The sequence below is a fragment of the Gobius niger genome, assembly GCF_951799975.1.
Source record: "Gobius niger genome assembly, chromosome: 1".
Lineage (NCBI taxonomy): Eukaryota > Metazoa > Chordata > Actinopteri > Gobiiformes > Gobiidae > Gobius > Gobius niger.
In genome coordinates this window covers 11,970,314-11,992,605 of record NC_136852.1, presented here as the reverse complement: position 1 = coordinate 11,992,605, position 22,292 = coordinate 11,970,314, and the positions used below count along the sequence as shown (strand labels likewise).

Genomic DNA, 22,292 nt, shown 5'->3' with positions numbered 1-22,292 from the left:
GTGGGGAGGGGGTTCTGCTGAGGAGCAGTGGTTGGTTACTCGGCTGGTGACGAAAGCTCGGCGGCGTCTCCAGGAGGTGGGGGCGTTCCTAGGAGGACTCAGGCAAACCTATCCCTAAAATGGCTGCCATCAGAGTTTTTACAGATTACTCAAAAATACGTGAATGTGCCAAGGCAACACTTCAGGCATGACATAGGGAATGACATAATAACATGATGTAAAGCTGGAAAAAGTCGATTTTGCATAATACCTAATTTTCGTCGCTGTTTTGACGCTTTGTTCAAGAAACTTTTAAATTTGGGAAAGCCAAACTGGAGAAAATGTGCACGGTTCAGGTCCGGGTTAAGAAAAATGTATTTTTTTAATCCATCCACGAGCCTTCCTAAATAGCAGATACTTTTATTCTGAAAACGCCCAACCGGATGTTGATTAGTGTCACGACCTTGTGGCGCATGCGCAGTTGAGAGACTTGAACCGGCTGCTGTTTTGGCCACAGCTGAGAGAGGCTGAGAGCTGGAAGATTCACAACAAAAGAGAAGCTTCTTTGATCACAACACCCAGCTCTGGAGATAGACGAGGAAATCCGAAACAACATTAACTGTAAGGTAAGCCCGACGCAGTTATGTGACATGCTAACTTTATTGCACTAGCTTACTCTTACCACTTACTCCCCACTACCTTGCTAACAAAGATAAGGCTTTTTGTTCTCCTTTGTTGTTCAGTATGGGTTTGACCACGGATATGTAGCACTGAATAAAGTCCAAACTGCAAATACTAGAGACAACTGGCTGCTAAAACATCTCATTCAATCCTCTGCATGTGATTTCACAACCCTCAATCTGTAGGAGTTCAATGACTTACTTAGTTACTGTAGCACTGGTAGACAGTTTATACTCTTCAGAAGGGACATTGTTTTCTTATTTACTGTCTACACAAAGATTTCCTTGACATGTCTTCATGCTCCTATTTGCTTTGACCTCTCCCCCCTCATTCAGGCTATTTTTACAGTAAAGTGTCTCAGTTGTTGAACTTGTGTTGTTGTCAGGGCAATGTGTGCTGCAGTCTACGTCCTGTCTACGGTCACTGGTTATGTGCTCACCTCTGCACTTCTGCTGAAATGCCCGAACCTCCTGCACCGGAAGAAGCGGGGGACTTTCCTCAGCAGGCACATCTCCCATCGAGGAGGTTTGTTCCAGCATCTAGTGTCACTTAGGCCTGGCGAGATTAAAAGAATTTGAAGTTCGATGTATTGAGCCAAGAAAGCATTGCGATAAACTGTACTATTGAAGAAACTTTAACAATGACAATGAAGATTTTTTTTGAAAAGTGCTTTATCTTTACCTCTTAACCCCCGCCTGAACCAAGCACATTTTCTCTAGTTTGGCTTTACCCAAATCTAAAAGCTTCCTGAGAATAATAGCAACATTATAGTGACAAAAATGAGACAAAAACGAGGATGAAAATGCAACAAAAAAGTGGCAACAACGCAACCAAAGAATGACATTAAACTGACAGAAAAGTAAAAGTAAAAAAAAAAGAAAAGTGATATAAACGCCACAAAAGAGCAACAGAAAAGGTCTGTAAGATTTTAGATTTGGGTAAAGCTGAACTGGAGAAAATGCACTTGGTTAAGGCGGGGGTTAACAGGTTAAAATATCCCACAATAAATATGAAATACAATCTATTTAGGGTAAAAAATAAAGTCTTACATGTGAAAAATGGGTATCACTTTATTTTACACTACTTTGATACATTCATTGTACCAAACTAAATTTAGTACAATGTAATGAGCTCTGTAACAATCTGTAATAACGTGTACATATGTAGTTCGTACACAATGGAATAACTTTTATTAGTACTTTGTAAGTACATAATGTAAAAGGACACGAGACTCTTGGGGTTTGGGCTAAAGGTTAGGGTTAGTGTTAGAGTTATGTCTTATTACATTATGTGCCATTATGTACAAACTACAAATACATATTATTCCATTGTGTATCTGACCCATAGGTACAACTTATTACACATTGTTGTAGAGCCTATTACATTGTACTAAATTTAGTTAGGTACAATGTATCAATGATAGCGTAAAATAATGTTACTGAAAAATGTGACATATATAAAATCCAAATAAATGTGCAGACGATACATTTTGAGCCCAAAGTTGCATTGTTTATCTGTCATTTATTCAAGTCGATACAGTAATTATCGTGACAGCCCTAGTGTTACTTACTATAACAAAGCATGCGCTGCTAGAGATACTACTCATTTCTTTGCATTGCAGGGGCTGGGGAAAATCTGGAAAACACCATGGCAGCGTTTAAGCAGTGAGTAAGAAACCTTAGTCCCAATTATTATTATCATGCTTTTAACATGTGTTTGCTCTTTTGACCAGAAGATAAGGCCAGTCATCTGATCTCCATAATGTTTAGATTGTGACATAGTTGTTTTTTTGTGGTCAGTGGCAGCTGCTGTGGTTTACCATTGATTTAACATGTTGCAATCCAGCCAAGTCCGATTTGTCAACAGCAGTGTTCAATAGAGGATTTTATCTTCTATTTCAAAGAATAAACAAAGAACAAATGTGATCTACTGTAGCACTATAACGTCTGTTTTTGTGCACAGTGCTGTAGATGTCGGGACGGACATGCTGGAGTTGGACTGTCACTTGACAAAGGACGAACAAGTCGTGGTGTCGCACGATGCAAACCTTCATAGAGCCACTGGGATCAATGCTTACATCTCTGACATGGCGTACAAGGTAAGTACTTCTCCGGTTCACCATTGACACCTCCAAATATTTATATATCCTTGGCCTTTGGCTTAGCTGAAGTTCAAATAAGTGACTTTGAACTTGACGCCTTGGACAAATAACATGAGTTTGTCATTTGAATCACGCTCTGGAAGACGTTGGATCGGACCTCTGGGTCCGCAACAATAGTTTAATTAAACAGAATGGTTGATTGTATGTTGTTGAAGTTATTTTTTTTATTAAAGCAGTACTACAGGGTAATATAAGTGTTAATGGGAAGATTGGGGGGTCTTTCATCTCCCCCTGGTGTCTCTGTCCAGAAACCCACAATTGCAACTTTTCCTGCTCAGACTCAGAGGCCCCAATACACACTAATGGAATCACGAAGAAGAAGCTAACAGGCTAACGGGCAAAGCTAACAGCGGGCTAGCGCCACTGAAACAGTATTTACAGTTGTCAGCGCATGCGTCAAGGCTGAGCATATCGGGAGAACGCCAGACGCGGACAAAACACGAAAATACTGTGGTAATTAAAGATCTTTCTGATTTATAATGACGGCCAGTCAAGTATGAAGGTGGACTTGATCTGGTGAGAGAGCTGTGATATGTCTAAGAAGAAAACAAGGTCGCAAACAAAGAAAAGTGGACTCGGCCTCGCTGAACAGGTGCCTGAGATTGACATGGCAGGAAAGGATATCAATACGCAGGAGCTGTCTGAGCTGATCCGAACCATAATTAGGGAAGAAATCAACGCAGCGGTTGATAAACTCCAACCACAACTTGATGTCGTTAAAAAAGATTTGACTGAGTGTTCCATCAAAGTTGCTGCTATGGAGGAAGCGCTGAACTGCATGGAGATCAGAGTTACGGCGCTGGAGTCTGCAAACGAAAGTCTGCGTAAAGAGAACACGGACTTGAAAGAGAAAGCCGATCGCTTGGAGAATCACAGCCGGAAATATAACATCCGTATTCTCGGCTTGGTTCGAGATACCGAGAAGGGAAATCCAACAAGTTTCGTGTCCTCTTTGCTTAACGAGTTGTTCAAGGACAAACTCCCTCGCGCACCTGAAGTGGAAAATGCCCACCGCATCGGACCCGTGGCTAAATCTGGACAGCGCGCAATGATTGCAAGAATGCACAGGCTTGAAACGAGGGATGCGATTCTACGTTTAGCCAAGAAGGAAAAGCTGTTTGAGATTCGTGGAATGAAGCTGCGCATTTTCCCCGACCTCACTGCGGAGACGGCGAGGGCCAGGGCGCGTTTCCGTGAGGTGAGGAACAAACTGTGGAGCGCAGGAGTGAAGCACGGGATCATTCACCCAGCTACTTTGATTTTGACTTTTAAAGAAGAGACCATGAAGTTTACTGACCACCGAGCTGCAGAGACATTCTATAAGACTGTGGTTGAACCGGAGATGCAAAGCACGAACTGATGGCAAAGCACAGGTATGGACTTTGCGCATGTAGCCTAGTCTACGGATATATTTAAGACTGCTTCTGAAGCTCGAAATACAACGTACATGCTTTCAGTATCTTTGTTTAAATTATATCAGTTCAAATGCTAATAGTGGGACTAAGTGGTTGGCTTGATTTATGATTATGATTTAATGACCACAGAAGTTATGTGTAAAATATAAGTTTGTCTGAGTTGGCGTAACATCCTATTAGTTGTCGTTGACAAATGTTGGCAAAATGGGGGTGCATATGTGTGAATGTGTGTGTATGTATGTCTTTGTGTGTTGTGTGTCTTTTTTGTCTAATTTGTTTATTTGATAGCTCTTCAATGCGTTTAATCAGAAGTTACTATCTGTGTAAAATAAAAAATGGTGATGGATAAAATACTCTCAAATAAAGGACTAAAAATAGCTCATTTGAATGTCTGTAGTTTGCGAAATAAGATTCAGGATATTACTGGGATTCTAGGAAATAATTTGCATATTTTGGCAATATCTGAAACGCATTTAGATGCAACTATAGACGACTCCCTTTTGCACGTAAATGGTTACCTATTATATAGATGTGACAGAAACATAAATGGTGGAGGAGTGGCTTTTTATGTTCAGGATCAAATACCAGTGAAGATTAGACAGGACCTGGGTTGTATTGGGGTTGAGGCGCTGTGGTTGGAAGTGCAGTTATCACACTTAAAGCCGATTCTTGTTGGTTGCTGCTATCGGCCACCCAATGCACCAATAGTCTATTTAGATCGAATCTGTTACATGTTGGATAAAGTCTGCGATTTAAATAAGGAAATTTATTTTCTAGGTGACCTAAATATTGATTGGAGTTTGAATAATGGTTCAATGAAAAATAAGTTGCAATCTATAGCTGACACTTGCAATCTATCACAAGTGGTCACAAATCCAACAAGAATTGTTTATAATGATGTTGGGACAAAAACGGAAACATGCATAGATCTAATTTTTACCAATGCAACTGACTTGTGTTCAAAAGCAATTTCAATTTGTGTTGGCTTTAGTGATCATAATTTAATCGCAATTAACAGAAAAACTAAAGTGCCCAAACCGGGCCAGAAGATAATAATCAAACGGATTTTTAAACATTTCAATGAGACGAGTTTTTGTACCGATATAAGAAATATTGACTGGTCGCAGGTACTACGGGAAGTAGATCCTGATCTTGCTTTGGAAGTTTTTACAAACTTATTAATGCCAATTGTTGACAAACATGCCCCATTAAGACGAATGACAGTGAGAAACATTGCTTCTCCATGGTTAGATGCTGAACTTAAAGAATATATGAGGGAAAGAAATAAATTAAAGTCAGAAGCAATCTCCTCAGGGGATAACGCATTATGGGAAAGGTACAAACAACTTAGAAATCTTGTTACAAAATTAAACAGAACAAAAAAGAGAAGCTATTATGAATATAAATTTGAGAATGTAAAATTAGACAAGAATAAATTATGGAATACATTAAACCAATTAACAGGGCGGAGAGATAAATCTGTACCGACATTTTTAGATGTAGATGACACTTTTTTGACTAAACCTGCTGATATAGCGAATTATTTAGGAGATTACTTCACAAAGAAAGTTCTGAATTTACAAAAAGACATGATTTCACAGTCAAACCCTGATTTATCTTTCGATACAATTAAAAACACAATTATGCTGAATAAATCGTGTACATTTAAATTTGGTAAAGTAAGCCTGACTACAGTAAAAAACATATTACAGTCAATGAAAGATAAACCTTCTGGTTCTGATGAGCTTGATGTCAAGTTCTTAAAGATGGTTGCTGATGTGATTGCTATGCCTATATGCTATATTATTAATTTAAGTTTAGAAAAATGTGTTTTTCCTGCTATCTGGAAAAAAGCTAAAATTGTGCCTCTTCCTAAAAACAAAAAGGATAACTTTTCTGGGAAAAATAGCAGACCTATAAGTATTCTGCCAATTTTGAGTAAGATCACAGAGAAAATAGTTTATGATCAAATTAATCTGTATTTCTCTAAAAATGGCTTGAATTCACCCTATCAACATGCTTATAAGAAAGGACATTCCACAATGACAGCCTTAGTTCAAATGACGGATGATTGGTTGCATGAAATTGATGATAGAAAATTAGTTGGAGCTGCAATGCTAGACCTGAGTGCAGCATTTGATTTAATTGATTATGATTTATTATTGGGAAAACTTAGTTGTTATGGATTTCAAAAGTGCGCAATACAATGGATCTATAGCTATCTTACTAATAGGGAGTTTAATGTACTGTTTAATGGTAGTTATTCTGAGACAAAAGTTCTGTGTTGTGGGGTGCCTCAAGGGAGTTGCCTTGGACCACTGTTATTTTCTATTTTTACTAACGATTTGTCTTTTATTTTGGAGTGTGCCACTATTGCCCTATATGCAGATGACTTAACTGTTTATGTGTCGGATTACGACTCTACCAGACTTAATACTACATTAAATAATGAACTAAAACTAATTGAAAATTGGATCAAAGAAAATAAGTTAATTATTAATGTTGCGAAAAGCAAATGTATGATGTTGGGATCTAATCATCTTTTAAAAGAGTCCCATGCTCTGAATTTGTTTGTTGGTGGGTCGATCATTGAACAAGTGGCTGAGGTCAAACTGCTTGGTGTGACTCTGGACAGCAGGCTGAACTGGAACGCTCACATAAAACAATTAGTAAATAAAATGGGTAGGAGTATGGCCGCAGTTCGGCATTGCAGAAAATGCATACCGACTCGCATACGGAAAACTTTGGTGGAATCTATAGTTTTATGTCATCTGGATTATTGTCCCATCATTTGGGCAACAACTACAGAGAATAATTTAAACAGATTACAGATTGCACAAAATAAAGCCGCTCGGCTTGTGCTTAACTGTTCTTTCAGAACAAGTATTACAGACATGCACAATCAGTTGGCATGGCTTCAAGTAAGAAGTAGAATCAATTATTGTCTTATTAAATTTCTAAAAAATATGATTATCACAAAAGCACCTGAAATTATTTATAATAGACTGACTCTCTTCAGTGATGTTCATACTTACTCCACTCGCCAATCAAGTGAAGGGCGTTTTCTGCTACCTGTCTGTCGAACAAATCAACTTCAGAGAACATCGTGTTATAGAGCAATGGTGGCATGGAATTCACTCCCACAATTCCTGGTTTCTGGGATTCATAATGTTAGTTTTTCCAAACGACTTAGATTGTATGCACTTACTTTGGAGTAACTGGATCATCTATGTAATGACTTTACAATGAGCTATGTCAGCTGATATGTTTTTGTTATATTTGATATGATACCCCGAGTGTGGTAATATTTGTTATCATAGAAGAGCTTATGTTGTTATATTGTCATGTTCAGTAGGGCTGAAACAGCGAATCGATCGGTCGACAAATAATCGATTATTGAAATAGGTGACAACTACTGTCAAAATTTGTCAAAAAAAAGGGAAGGGAAAGGAAGAAAAAATAAGGAAAAATGAAAGAAAATTAACTAAAAATAAAATAAAAAGAAGAGAGAAAAAAGAAAAAACTAAAATAAGAAAAAAAGAAAAAACATTTACCATCCTAATACTCTATTTATAGCCAGTCAATTAGTTGTGTAAATTACTGATGGATTGATCGACTATCAAAATGACCGTTAGTTGCAGCCCTAGTGTTCAGTATATATGTGTTGTGTTTCGTGGTGTTTCGTTGTGCGTGTGTGTGTGTGTGTGTGTGCGTGTGTGTGTGTGTGGGGGGGGGGGGTATGTGTTTTGTGTGCACTTCTGTATTTGTCTTCATTGTTGCACAGCCTTGATGTTAATATTTGTTTAAAATTGTTAAGACCCCAGGAAGAATAGCTGCTTTATTTAGTAGCTAATGGGGATCTAAATAAATAAACAAATAAACAGCCACGTTTGAGTGAAAAAATTATCTCCATTGTGTAATTGGATGTACAATATCCCTCTCTCCCTTCGTCTTTTCTGTGAGTGTAGTATTTACTCTCAGGGACAATTAATGAGTAAAAAACGCAACATGCTACGACACCTGCAGTAGCGCTTATGGAATCTAGGGGCATGAGTTGCTTAGTACTGCTTTAATTATTTGATTGACGTTCTAAAACAGAGAGCTGTTTTTGCACAGGAGCATAACAAAAGATAAAAGCACTTCACAAACGTCAGTTGTAACGTGAGATATTTTCTATTTTAAATCCGTGTTGTCTGTGCAGGAGCTGCCACCGTACCTTTGCAAACTAGACGTCACTTTTCAGAAAGGTAAGCAGCTGGGCCTTTTTTCGAGATTCCATGAATTATTACTTTTTAACCTCTTAACCCCCACCTGAGCTGTGCACATTTTCTCCAGTTTGGCTTTACCCAAATCTAAAAGCTTCTTGGAAAAAAGTGTCAAAATAGACCAGAAATGAGACGAGATCGAGGATGAAAATGCAACAAAAGGGCGACGAAAACATGATAAAAAAGTGATGATAGTAACAAAAATGTGTGACAAAAAACGCACAAAAGAGCAACAGAAAAGTGACGGAAAAGTTAAAAAAATGCAACAAAAAAGCCTTAATAGAGCAACCAAAAAACAGTGAATACGTTTTTTAAAAAGTGACGAGGAAAAAGATCCATTTAGATGAGTTTTGTCGTTCTTAGGTTTTAAAGTGCATTTGATGCATTAGACACAATGTTTGCAAACATGTTTGCAAACATTGTGCTCCCAGCTTTCTTTAGTTTCACTTCTTTATTGGACCCCTAGGAAGTGACCTAGAAGAAGGTAAATAACTTTAAATTGTTGCCGTGCCAACCATGTTAAGTCATGAGTCAAACTGCTATGGCCTTTATCCTTGCCACTTCCTATCAGCAGCTTAAAAAATCTAATAAAAATAACTTTTCTGCGCAACATTTCTTCATTAAAATTGCTGCTTTACTGAAATAAAATGATAATTATGCAACTGATGTTACCCTTCTAAATAAGTCATATCTTCAAAAGCATTAAAACCTTTCATATGCACTTTAAATGAGGCGTCACACTGGCCTGTAGGCTATAACTTTTTAGATTTGGGTAAAGCTGACCTAGAGAAAATGCACCCGGTTAAGGATAAGAGGGTAAGAGCTTAACCTGCCGCCCCCCCATCAGGAGCTTAGGTTTAGTGTTAGGGGTTAGGGTTATGATCAGGGGTAGGAACGACAAATGAGGCATCACACTGGCCCATAGTGCTCCTGTCATACGCTTTGAGATTTGGAAATGCATAATAAGGAAATAACTTTAACCCAAAACCTAACCCTAAGATGGCAGATAACAGGTTAATAAACTACCCATATTTCCTGCTGTACAAGCCAGCAGGCAAAAGTGGACGACTAATAACCATAAATTGGAAATGTTACATAATGTGTTCCAAGCTGAAAACAGTTCCTTTTAGCCGAGCACATGACGAATGATTTCGTTTTATCTGCCCTCTTTGCTTTCAGTGTAAGTAATCATATTATTTTTTTATGTATGTTTTATAATGTTGTGTAACTGAGAAGCTCTTTGATTTACAGTGTGGCTGAGTTCATCATACTCTCTGTTGTTTCTCTCTTGTTTGTAGAGTGTTATTGTGCAGGAGGCGACGATAAAAGGATTCCTCTTCTCCAAGATGTTTTTGATGCCTTCCCAAACACGCCCATCAACATCGACATCAAGACAAACAATGACACCCTCATCAAAAAGGTGATTATTTGTGTGTTATTTTGTTTGTTATACCGTCTGGGCAAATACTCTATTCTGATTGGCTGGAGGGCGTTAAAAAGTGATAATATACACCTAGTCCGGCAACAGTTAAATCATGTTCTATACAATCAATATTTCTGAAACTCAACGGAGAGTTACTGAACATACTTAGTCATCAGACCCATCAGCCAAAAATGCTGAACCTACTGCTATAAAAGTAATATTTATCAAAATCGGTACTTCCGGGTTAGCGGAGAAAAATGCAGCAGCTACGCTAACCCTGGAAATATCGACTTTAGTAAATAATGCTGTTTCAGCAGTAGGTGCGGCATTTTTGGCTAATGGTCCTCAGAAATAAGTAGGTTCAGTAACTCTCTGCTGAGTTTCAGAAATATTGATGGTGTTTTAAGAGTTTTTAATGTTTTTTTCTCGCATATTTGTCCGCTTGCTAGGACCCGGAAGCGGAAGTCGTTTTGAGCTGGAACTAGCATACCGGCTAATATGCAAGAAAAAAACATTAAGAACTCATTAGCCAAAAATGCCGCACAGGCTGCTAAAAAAGTATTATTTACTAAAGTCGGTACTTCCAGGGTTAGCGTAGCTGCTCCACCGTTAGCATTTATCTCCGCTAAACCGGAAGTACCGACTTTAGTAAATAATCCTTTTTTTAGCAGTAGGTGCAGCATTTTTGGCTAATGAGTCTGAGAAATAAGTAGGTTCTGTCACTCCCCGTTGAGTTTCAGAAATATTGATTATTGAAGAGTTTTTTTGTAGTTTCTCACACATTTAAGACCCTGGAAGTAGAGCTGTGACGTCACCACTTAACAAACGTATATCACTTCACTGCAGCTGTTTCCATAGTAACGATAAACAATTGAGCTGGAACTAGCTTCAGGTAAAACAACTTAAAAAGTGAGATAACTCCAGCCCTTAAAAAAATTAATAAACAGGCCCCAATGAACAGTTTCAGTTCGCGGGATGATGCGAACTTTATCCCTTGCTTAAACAATATAAAACTACTCCATATAAACTACTGCAGAAACCGGTGTGAGTGTAATCTTTAATTTTGACTTTCAGGTGTCCGCTCTCGTGACAAAGTATGACAGAGAGAATTTAACTGTGTGGGGAAATGCCAGAAACCAAGTGGTCAAGAAGTGCTACAAAGAGGTAAATCCCTCCCATTTGCACAACATATTAACACTAAAGTCAAAAACCTGTGCATGTTTTGTTTTGCAGAACCCTCGTATTCCAGTGTTGTTTAGTTTACCCAGAGTATTGCAGCTCGTGGGCCTCTTTTACACGGGCCTCCTACCTTTCGTTCCACTCAAAGAACAGTTCCTAGAGATCCCCATGCCCTCCATTCTCACCAAGTAAGTTCCCAGTTTGCATGCTTGTCATAAACCCAATAAAAACAATGCTGCCCCACTTCCATGCATTCACTGGCGTGCCATGCAAAGGGTTGCAAGCGCAGTACAAAGTGAGTTCTTTGTGACGTGGCATGAAGGGTTTTAGTGAGACTTGTTCACAGGATTAAACTTTAAGACCCAAAATTAATGACAAGCAACAGTTTCCCTGCGTTAGGTTATAGGCTGTTGAATGCTACGACAAAGTGCGATTTGGATCTGATTGTAGGCCTGTCATGATAACAAATTTGAAGTTCGAGATATTGAGGCAGGAAAGTATCGCGATAAACGATAATATTGACTCCAACGATACAAGATACTGTCAACTCTCAGGCATAAAAAATGACAGTAAACCTCTGTTCTAAAAGTGCATCATCATATCCTAAAATGCCACACAAGCTGCAATAAACATGCAATGTAATGAAACTCGATTTGCTTCAGTAAGAAATCAAAGTTTTACAAAGAAAAAATAGGGGGAAATATCTCTTAAAGGGATATTTCAGGATTTTTGACATTCATTGGGCCTCATTTCCTAGTTATCCAGAGTTAAGTGTTGAGTGTTTTAATTCCTGCAGTCCTTATATTTGAAGAGTTTAGTGGTGCTAGGCTAGTGCTAGGCTAGTGCTAGGCTAATGCATGTCTATGGTAGCTAGTAGAATGCATTAAAAACCTCTTCAAAATCATGGGTCAGTCCTCCAAACCTTACCATATGTGATTTGTAGAAAGCTCCTTTGTGAATTCCACGTGTAGTAATGTCGACCGCAGGTAAACAAACTACTGTAGATCCGGTAACCTAGCAGATCACTCCGCCGCTGCGTAGCTTACAACCAGGAAGCTGCTCAAATATAAGTTCTTTTAAATGCAAAACGGTTTTATTTCAAAAATTATTCAGTCAACACAGACATTTATACCTGTAGTCATGGCGTTATAAGTGATTTGCCTCTGGTGCACTGTGCTCGGGTCAGACTGTTTTTAATGCAGGCTACTAGTTACCATAGACATGCACTAGCCTAGCACTAGCCTAGCACCACGAAACCCTTCAAATATAAGGACAGCATGAAATAAAATAAAAAATATCTCCAGAAATCAACAACACTCTGGATAACTAGGAAATGAGGCCCTATGTCAAAAATCCTGAAATATCCCTATAAGTGTTCAGACGATCAATATCGAGCCCAAAAATGTATCGTATCTGTCATTTACTGAACGATAAGTCGATATAGTAATTATCTTGACAGCCCTATCTGATTGTGATTATTTGTGTGTGTGATGTGAACCTAAAATTAACATTATTCAAAAGTAATAGAGCTGGAAAAATGCTATTACTATATACTATTTATCACCAACAAACAACAATGATGATTATGAACATTGGACTGAAACATACATAATAATTTACCCATTTCCATATGATTATTTATTCAGGTTGAAGGATCCTAATGGGTTAACGAGAAGTCAGAGACTCATCATCTGGTTAGCTGATACGTGAGTACACATTACAACAGGCTCTGTGCAGGATTTTTTTTTGTGGCTAACTTCTGTTGCCAGTGAAGGTAACTTGTGCTTGTTCCATTGGCAAGAATAGGTTTCATCTGCTTTAAGGCCAGACCAAATCCACTCAATCTTTAGATTTAATCTCTTAATACAAATAGATTTAAGTCATTTCTTTGTATTCTTAGAGTATTCTTTTAGGATTATTGTCTAAAAGGGGGCTCTGCTAAGACATTTTAAGGAAATTACAGTATTTTTAACATTTCTAGAGTGCTTTAACAGGCATTTGATCTCTGATTTGGGTCGTAATATTTCTCGAAATCATCTCGAGGGCCAGAGTTTGATGATGGAGAGCCGGTTTTGACATTGCCGCACCTACCCCTGGTTTAAAAGAATACCTCAAATACAGCCGGCCTAATTGGGCCTGATTCATCACTTTACAGGGAATCAAACGTGAGGTTTAAATTCGCATGGTCCTCTTCCAAATGCCTTATTGTGCTTTATAGTTTATATGTTTTTTTTGTTTTTGTTTTATTTATGACAGTGTTTTTGCTCTTGTGACATAGTGATGTGTGACGGGGAATGTGTGGCTTTTAAAATGAATTATCTTTGCTTTGTCTTATTGTCGTTTCACTCTTTTTTTTTAGTCTGCTGATGAGAAAAGCCCTGTTTAATCACTTAACAGCAAGAGGAATACAGGTATGCATCCTTTTTATCACACAAATAGTCTGAGCCATATTCTTTGTGTTAGTGTTGGGTTCTGAGAATGTGTGTTTACGTTTTATTTGACCTGCTTTGAACTGTGTCGTGGTAGAAATGTACAAGGCCCTTCACGTGTTCAAAAATAGGCGGCTGCGGTCAAAGCAGTAAGACTATGGTGTATCTGGTTTCAGGTGTACATCTGGGTGCTGAACGACGAGGAGGACTTCCAGAGGGCGTTCGACTTAGGAGCCACGGGGGTAATGACAGATTTTCCCACACGGCTTAAAGACTTCATGGACAAGAATGGCATTTCAAAGCCAGAATGACCTGCCAAATGCCAACTCGCATCCCCGCAGACCACAGGTTTCATCAGTACCAGACCCCGCTCGGTCGACTTCACCTTCATCCTGCCTTTATTCCCACAGCTTCGGTGTCAAACGTGGCAGAGTTTACTGGTTCATACAACTAGTTATGGCACGTTCAGACCACTCATTCTCATAGAAAAAAACACAAACATTTTATACTTGTCCGATTTCCTCTAATGAGCACAGCATTCATATTGAAATCAGTGTTAATTACTGTATAAAGACTAACACAAACGGGATAGACCAGTGGTTCCCAAAGCGGGGGTCGCGGGACACTGAAGTGGTCGTCACGAGATGATTTTGAGGCAATATTTTTTACATTTCTGACATTGAATTTGATGCATTTTTGATTGAAAACAGCATATTTGAGTGAAATTAAAGTGATAGTCTGTAAGTCTGCAAAGTGGGGAGAGATGGAGTGAAATTTGAAAGTAAACAATCAAATCCCCCCCCTCTTTAACAATCATGCTCCTCCCCCTCCCTCCTGATTGGACCTGACAGGCTGGTTCATAGGAAAAGCTCGTCTCATTGGTCAACACGGGAGGAGACTAGACTCTGATTAGTTGCTGAGATCCTGGAAGGAGGGACTTAACAAAAAGATAATATATATCTTTTTACTTAGTTTACATCAAAATGCAAGACCAGGTGGTAGATTTTAAAACATTTAGTAAAATTGGTAATACATGTAGACTTCCAGACTATCACTTTAAGCCAAATACCAAACTGCAGTGTCTAAACTAATAACTGTTAATCCATCCATCCATTTTCTTCCACTTGTCCGTTGTTGGGTTGTCCCATTGCACCAGCCCCTATGGCTTCTCCTGCAGGTGGTGGGTCCACAGAAGGACAGCCTCATGGTTCTAACCGGGCCGGTTGGTCTCTCATGGGGGGTTTCTGAACCGCACTTTGTCTGACCCATCACTTAGGACCTGTTTGCCATGGGAGACCCTACCAGGGACTCAAAGCCCCCGACAACAGAGGTCCCAGCATCAATCAGATGCTCAAATCCCTCCACCACGTTCAGGTGGCGTTCCAGGAGGGGATCTGTTAATCCAGATGTTAAATGTTTTGCACCTTGAATTATTATAAATACTAATTACATTTTACTTAAGGGGGTCCTGAGATGTTGATTGAGTGATTTTGGGGGTCGTGGTCTTAGTCTCTGAAAAGTTTGGATAGACCACTGTCTCTCAAATGGGACTCAAAATTAGCCAAAATGAAACTCTTTTGATACTTTTTTGTTATTACTCTACGAGGAAATACTATATTGTGACAATACACAGAGGGTGGTCCTTAATCCCATGTAAATTTTCAAATAATTATTTTTTTAAGCTCAAACCAATGAATTTTGTGCGAATAGTTACAAAGACTCTCCTGATATATTTTTTTCCAAATTGCAACAACATTTACCCCTCCCCCTTTGACCTTGAAGTTTGGCCCTAGAAAGCACACTTTGTTAAGGTGAGACACTAACACTGCAGTTGAATAGGGAAAACTTTCAATTTTAAAAAGATCAATTTTAAACTTTTGCTGTTGATTACTGACATGAATATGACAAAAAAAATGTATTGCAAGTTTTTTGTTGTCATTTTATGTTTTCCTAAAAAACATAAGGTGTTTTTAAATGCATTTTTAAATTCCCCATATATTCCCCATATCAATTCCCCATTCCCCATATCAAGCCAGGTTTAAATGTATGGTTTTATTTTGTTGATATATTTGTTACAAAGACTTGAGGAGATTCTTACTTTTCTTTATTCACTCCCAAATACACAGCACCTCTAAGGGTTCCCGAGGGTAAAACTTCAAGGTCGATGAGGCAGGAGTTAATGTTATCAAATTGAGACAAAAAAATCACAAGGAGAGTTTTCTCTACTACAATTCTGAGGGTTGGAGCTTAAATTTTCTAAATTTTGATTCTAAGGACCGCCATACTTAGGCTACATGATCAAACAGCAATAATGTGTATTATCAGTTGAAATTAATATGTTTATTTGAGTCAAGGATCATCACTGTTGAGACCCTCTGTTAAACATCAGGGGCTCTCATAGTTTTCAGGCTGCGACCCCCAGAATGACTCTAAAAGTGATTCAGAAAGGAAGTTGAAAGTTGAAAGAAAGTTGGTGCTTATATTAATATCGAGCAGCAAAACTTTAAAGATCTGATTTAATAATATGGATTTACATATGTTGCAATTTGACCTGTGTTCACAAACATACGCTGTTTTCAATTAAGTTTATCGCATAGTGTCAATATATCCACAGGATTTGGGATTGGGAACCACAGTTATCGAAGAAATATCCCACAGAGAAATCCTGTGTTTTACTTGAGTTATTTATATCTGCTGATTTGGAGTCTTGAATGTGTCGGCGTAACAGTATTTTCGGAAAAACATTTGCAAACGTAAAGAAACCAATTTCCATTTTGTATCTTTCTTATTTTGGTATTTGAATCAACCATTGCTGCTGCTGCTGTTGTTGTATTGATTACTGTTTTTTGTAAATGTTAAATCAACCACTATGTAAACAAAAGTGAAAAAAAAAGTGAATCAATAGCAATAAGAGGCACGATCTGAAACATTATGGTGTTTTCTTATTGAATATGAGCAGGGCCGGACTGGGACTGAAAAACAGCCCTGGACTCTGACCAGCCTGGCCCAAATTAGCGCAAATGTGACACTTACCACCCGCCTTAACGGAGCGCACTTTCTTAACCCAAATCTAAAAGCTTCTCGGCTGGAGAGCAACAATGTAACGCCTCATTTGAAAGCTGAGACCTACAAAGTGATTGTAGCTTTTTGTCAAGTCGCCGCTTTTTTTTTTGTCACAGTTTTGTTGTTTCTTCATTACTTTTTGTGACTTTTTGTTGTGTTTTTTGTCACATTTTTTCCATCATTCTTTTGTCACGTTTTTGTGGCCTTTTCGTTTCTTTGTTGTCGTGTTTTTTGTTGACTTTTCATCACATTTTTTGTCACTTTTTTGTTGCTTTTCCGGCACATTTTTGTTTTCTTTTCATCCTCTTTTTTTGTCGCTAGTTTGATGCTTTTCTTTTTTCACCTTTTAGATTTGGGTAAAGCTCGGTTAAGGCGGGACCGGTGGCCCTAGAGCCAGTGGCCCTTCTGTGCTCTTCCAGAATGGACACATGGCCAGTCCGCCCCTGAATATGAGCACATATCTCTGACTAACGATTATTTTTGAGAGAATATGAAAGTGTATGTGTTCATTGACCGTCGACTGAATGTAATTGTTTCCTGTTTGAAAAAAATAATGCTGTTTTTCCTTGCGTATTCTCTTATTGTTGGTGTTGGTTTCTCCTATTACAATCAGTGTTGTTGTACTTTCTATAAATGTGCCGAGGGCTACTGCATAGTTTTGCTTTGTTTATGTTTGTCAATTAAAATAATGAATGTCTATTTCCTCTGTTTTACTCCTCCTTTGACGCTTGGGGGCGCTGTGTAGTCAATCAATTGGCTACACGTGCTCAAGCTTATACCTCTTTCTTTAGCTTTTTTGACCACTAAGAAACAAGTCTCTCTTTGCCTTTGTCATTTAATAAGATAAGACGAAAAGACAAAGCATTTATCGCTGGAGCAAAGCTTAAGTTGAGCGTCAGAAGAAGAATCGACGACCACGTTATGGCTTTGTTTATTGTGCTTTGTTTCTGGAAAATTGCGTCTCGTTCATTGGTCACTCGTCTTTATTTTCAGCCAATCAGCTCAATGTTGCTATGCGTTTGGACGTCGCTGATTGGCTGGAGAGTCCGTCACTTACTCGTGCTCGCTGTGTTTTGCCAAAGATCTTGTGTCGGTCAAAATGTAACGTCCTGTACGATGTTTTATAATGTTTTTTTGTTTGGTTTTTTTTACACATAGGAAACATTTGAACGGAAATCAAGGCTGTGCAGTGATGTGAGGTAAATGTTTAAGGCTCAAAACACGGTGCAAATCAATACGTTCAATGTTATTGTTTTGTTTTTCCGCACGCGCTCATTTTTTGACCGACACAAACTCTGTCAGTGTTTATTAGCTACTTATAAAACAGACATGGTTTGACTGCAGTGTAATGAAAGTTAAAGGATCTGCACCTGGTTTTATTGTTTAAAGCTCCTCTTTCAGTGTTTAAACCATTAAACAGTTTGCTGGTCTCTTAACATTAAGCTTGTTATCACTCATCAGATCACGATTGATAAAAATGCTTAATGTCTAGTATATTAAAGGAGGAGTAAACACATTTCTTTACAACACAAGTAATAAAATAGGTTTAAAAGTACACGGGCTTTAACTCTTGTGACGTGTTTAGTTCAATCCGCGCTGCAGTTTCTTGCGAAGGCGGAAGTTGTGTAACGCGTTATCTTGTCCCGGCTGGTGGCTTTATTACCTCTGCGTCTCTCTCTGCTCTTCTAAACTCTGCTGGGCATCGTTGCGCGTCAAAACATTGCGTCTGAGCTGGACTCTCCAGAGCAAGAGAAGAGCAGAGGAAAAACATCCCGAACAGGAATGCGAAAGGAGCTTTAGAATTGCGACTGCCACGAGGACACGAGGAGGTGCGACATTTTCGGTCTACGTGGTGATCTGTGTTTTCTTCCCATCAAAGGTAACAACGACGTTTTGCCTTGGTGCATTGTTACATAGCCTAATGCTTCCTCACCCCACTTAAGCACTCAGCCTAAGATGATGGCATTTTTAGCATTTTTATTTTTACAACTTTTTGACATCAACAGTTAAGTTGGGGGTCGCTGCCATTGTTTATTACAATGTAAACACATGTCTGCGCTTATTTCCTGACGAAAGTCTTTGTTGTCGGTTGAGTGTGTCTGCACTCATGTCTCCTCGTGGCTGAGGTTTATGGGGCACACTGCAGCAGAGTGCATCTATAGTAGGTTATTATTAGGACGCTTGCTGTTTGTGGTGGAAGCTTCTCTGCATGTATGCGCCATCACCCCCGTGTGCACGCAGGAGAAGGATAGCGCATCCAGCGCGAACGTCAGCGCGTTGTCGTTGTAGGGTACAATAACATCATGTGATTATGAAGTCTGGGTGCATCACCTGGTTCTCCTGTACACAGATATGTGGCGATTTAAAGGTCTACGTGTGTGCGTAATGCATGTGTGAGTGTGCGCGCGCTAAGCACTGCTGAGCTGAGGCATCCCCGCCATCTGTGCTTCGTGTGGTGGCAGAAGTTCTGCCCCAGATAAAGTGCGCCACTGCCTGTGACCTGAATCATTCCAATAACTACAGCTCTCAATCCCACTTGCTTTCATCTTGGAAAGCGCACGTGTTGCAGGTCTGGTGAACATATATTCATATAATATTATATCATTTATTTTAGGCCATTACAGAGACCAGGTTCTCTGTGTTAATCACACATTTGGCCATCATGTTGTTTTGAATTTGTACATTGTGTTAGAGAGGCACGTTTAGAGGTAGTGGTTCCCAAAGTGAGGTCTGGTGCCTTTTAAGGGGCCTCCCAGAGGCACAGCAGGGGGCCCCAAAAGGTCATCAAGGAAAAAAGGAAATTGACTTTAAAAGAGTCATGTTGTATTCACCACCCAACTTTAAAGCTTTATTTAGCCTGTAATCATTGTGTGTATTATTTCTGTACACATGTATACATAAATAGCCTACTTTTGAGTAAAAACAAAAGGCTGCATATTGTTTTGAGTCAATCCTTCTCGCTGGGGGCTGTGAGATTCAGATCCGTGTATGAGGCTGTCTCTGGACTTTGGGTATGGCTGTCCTAAGTAAACAAATAGATATTCACTCTTGTCAGAAAATCCCAAACAAAAAATAATGCAAATGTGATATCCTGCACACTAGGGGGAACTCACCCAGCAAGCACAACACATTCATGTTTCCTCGCCTGATAAAGGTAACTATAAAGTGAAAATGTGAGGGCATTTCGGTTGTTCATGTGACGCCACAAGTCACCAAGTCCCGCCCTGTCCACTGTTTGGATCCATTTACATTGCAGAGCGTGCTCACGGATAGATATTGATCACAGCGGGTCGATGCAGGCAGGGAAGATAGGGTCAGAGAGTCGGAGGCCTTGGAAACTGATCCCTTTACTGTACTTGTACACACAAACACAACTTGTACAACGTGCCGTTTTGCTCATAAACAGTGTTTCCCAAACTTGCTGCACGTCCTCTGCTTGTCTGGTCCTTTTCACATATGACAACAGTATCCGTGTCTTTGGCTTCTTAAACTTTGACTACTTCAATCCCTGTTGAGAAAAAACCCAACATCTGCTGCACTTAAACTTTACCAAAACATAAACATTGTTGATTTCTGTACTCTGCTATAATAAATAGATGGTCTCATTCTTCTCCTAAAGGCTCTGAATTCTGATTATTATCTAATTTTCTCAGCACAGGGAGATTAAAGTCAAGGTGTTATTTTTATGATGCCTTGCTTGCTTAAGAACGCATTTCACAGGTCACTTTGCAGCTTCCGCCTGCTGCACTTTCATCCATTTTTCATACTGCCCCTTTTAGTGACGAGAGCGCCGCTTCATCAGGGAGATTTGATAGGGGGATACGTGCGGAGGAGTCTTGCCTCTCCACTCAATGATGTCATGCTGCCGCGCTGAGCTGTGGGGCCTTGACGTTAACACTTGAGCGGAGGACAGACAGTGCCGAGGTGGCGTCGTGATAACCAAGGACCAATCCTGACGTGATCCCCGAGCCGGTGTCCTTGTTTGGTCTGTCCATATCTCGTGCTCCGTCTCCTCCCAACCTTCTCCCACTTTCTGTCATTGTTCGGAGGGGCAAAAAAAACAAAACAAAAAAAACGCAGTGGCAGCATCGGTGCGTTACATAACAAAGGTTTTTTGTTGTCATATACAAGGGCCCTTTTGGCGATTGAGACTGGCGGGTGCGCACGGTCTTTGTGTTGACACCCAGAAATGACCAGAGTGAGCCGTTTCGGTGACCTCGAATGGCTCGCAAACCGGCGCCGATGAATGCACAGAGCGGCGGCGGCGGCGGCGGCCTGAACGCACCGGGAGGATTGGGGGGGGGGAGAGTCAAGAAGACAAAGACAGGAAGTGAGAAACGGGTTACACATTTTAACAAGTGCGGAGGCCTTGATATGCCAGTCCCAACAACACGTTTTGAAGGGAGGACCTGTCTGGAATCCATCCTCTCAGGCAAATCACTCATGTAATTTGTGAGTCTGTCAGAGAGACTTTTCACTTGCAAATCCGCCAAATTGGCATTTAGCGCCAGAGTTTTTCAGCCGTCAGAATCCCGTTACTTCAAACAGCAATGTCTGATAAATCATTTTCACAGAGTCTATCCACCAACAACAATTTTACTCTATTGTGGGGGAGAAACAAAGGCAATTTTAATATCCAAGTCGGCTAGAAGTTAAAAAAGTTGCCAATTCACAAAAGAAGATGTAATAATTCATGATTTGAAAAACATCATTGGAGGCACTGCATATATTTGTGGCCGTTTTGTTCAAAACAATAGCTTAATAATTAAAGGCTCTATACCAGATTATTTTCTAGTGATGGAACAGACTTAGTTTGTCCTCCTTTAGTACATTGTAAACTCAAACATTTGTGGGAAAAAACACTGCATTTCATCATGAAGCATTTGTATCCATTTCATTAAAGCAGAACTAAGTAACTCATGCCCCTAGAGGCCAATAGCGCCACTGCAGGTGTCGTCGCATGTTGTGTTTTTTTACTCATTAATCGTCCGTGAGAGTAAATACTACACTGACAGAAAAGACAAAGGGAGAGTGGGATATTGCACATCCAATTACACAATGGAAATACGTTTTTTTTCACTCAAACTTAGCTGTAAATACTTCGTAAAGTGGCGCTAGCCCACAGTTAGCTTTGCCTGTTAGCTTCTTCTTTGTGATTCTATTGGTGTATTGAGGCCTCTGGGTCAGAGCAGGGAAAGTTGCAATTGTGGTTATCTGGCTAGAAACACCAGGGGGATATGAAAGACCCCCAATCATCCCAACACTTGTATTACCCCGAGAGGGACTACGAAGAGGATTTATTAAGGTTAACAAGTTACTTAGTTCTTCTTTAAAGGTTTTTTTTAGTGTTTCTGTGAAAGTGACCCTGAAAAGTTGTGAAAAGTGCCCATAAAGTATAAACATGTCCCTGTTAAGAAGTGGGATGCTACAAATATGTTAGGGATGACGGATTTAATGGCTACCTCTTTCATTGTTCAGGTATAGGGCCTTTAACTCTGGGTTTTATTGGTGCTGACAAACCAATAAAACCACAATAAATTTAATGAACAATGTGGTTTGGAATCAAAAATGGGCGTCTCGTCATAACACGGACAAATGGTAAATACCAGTTATTTCATTGCAACATTCACATAATGACCTACAAGTCGGTGTCTAACCAAAACATGCAGGCACATGATTGAGGTGAACCACAAGCGT

At 39.5% G+C, this 22,292-nt stretch overlaps 2 protein-coding genes across 3 annotated transcripts in view; both read left to right on the top strand.

The window, feature by feature from the left end:
• Positions 1–458: 458 nt before the first annotated feature.
• gdpd1 (glycerophosphodiester phosphodiesterase domain containing 1) lies at positions 459–13,965 on the top strand. Of its 2 annotated transcripts, none has more exons than XM_079574800.1 (11): positions 459–600; positions 1,046–1,185; positions 2,282–2,324; positions 2,623–2,758; positions 8,438–8,483; positions 9,800–9,921; positions 10,999–11,088; positions 11,158–11,291; positions 12,750–12,809; positions 13,463–13,514; positions 13,709–13,965. In XM_079574800.1, exons 2-11 carry the CDS (start codon positions 1,050–1,052, stop codon positions 13,841–13,843), a joined length of 954 nt encoding a protein of 317 aa, XP_079430926.1. In that variant the 5' UTR covers positions 459–600; positions 1,046–1,049; the 3' UTR covers positions 13,844–13,965. The 2 variants fall into 2 exon arrangements, with proteins under 2 accessions (XP_079430926.1, XP_079430925.1); XM_079574799.1 differs by having other exon boundaries at positions 459–605.
• Positions 13,966–18,264: 4,299 nt separating this feature from the next.
• ypel2b (yippee-like 2b) overlaps positions 18,265–22,292 on the top strand; it is a 33,741-nt gene continuing 29,713 nt past the window's right edge. Inside the window, exon 1 of the mRNA XM_079575268.1 lies at positions 18,265–18,474. The gene's annotated coding sequence lies outside the window, so the exon portion shown is untranslated. The remainder of the gene's footprint in view (positions 18,475–22,292) is intronic.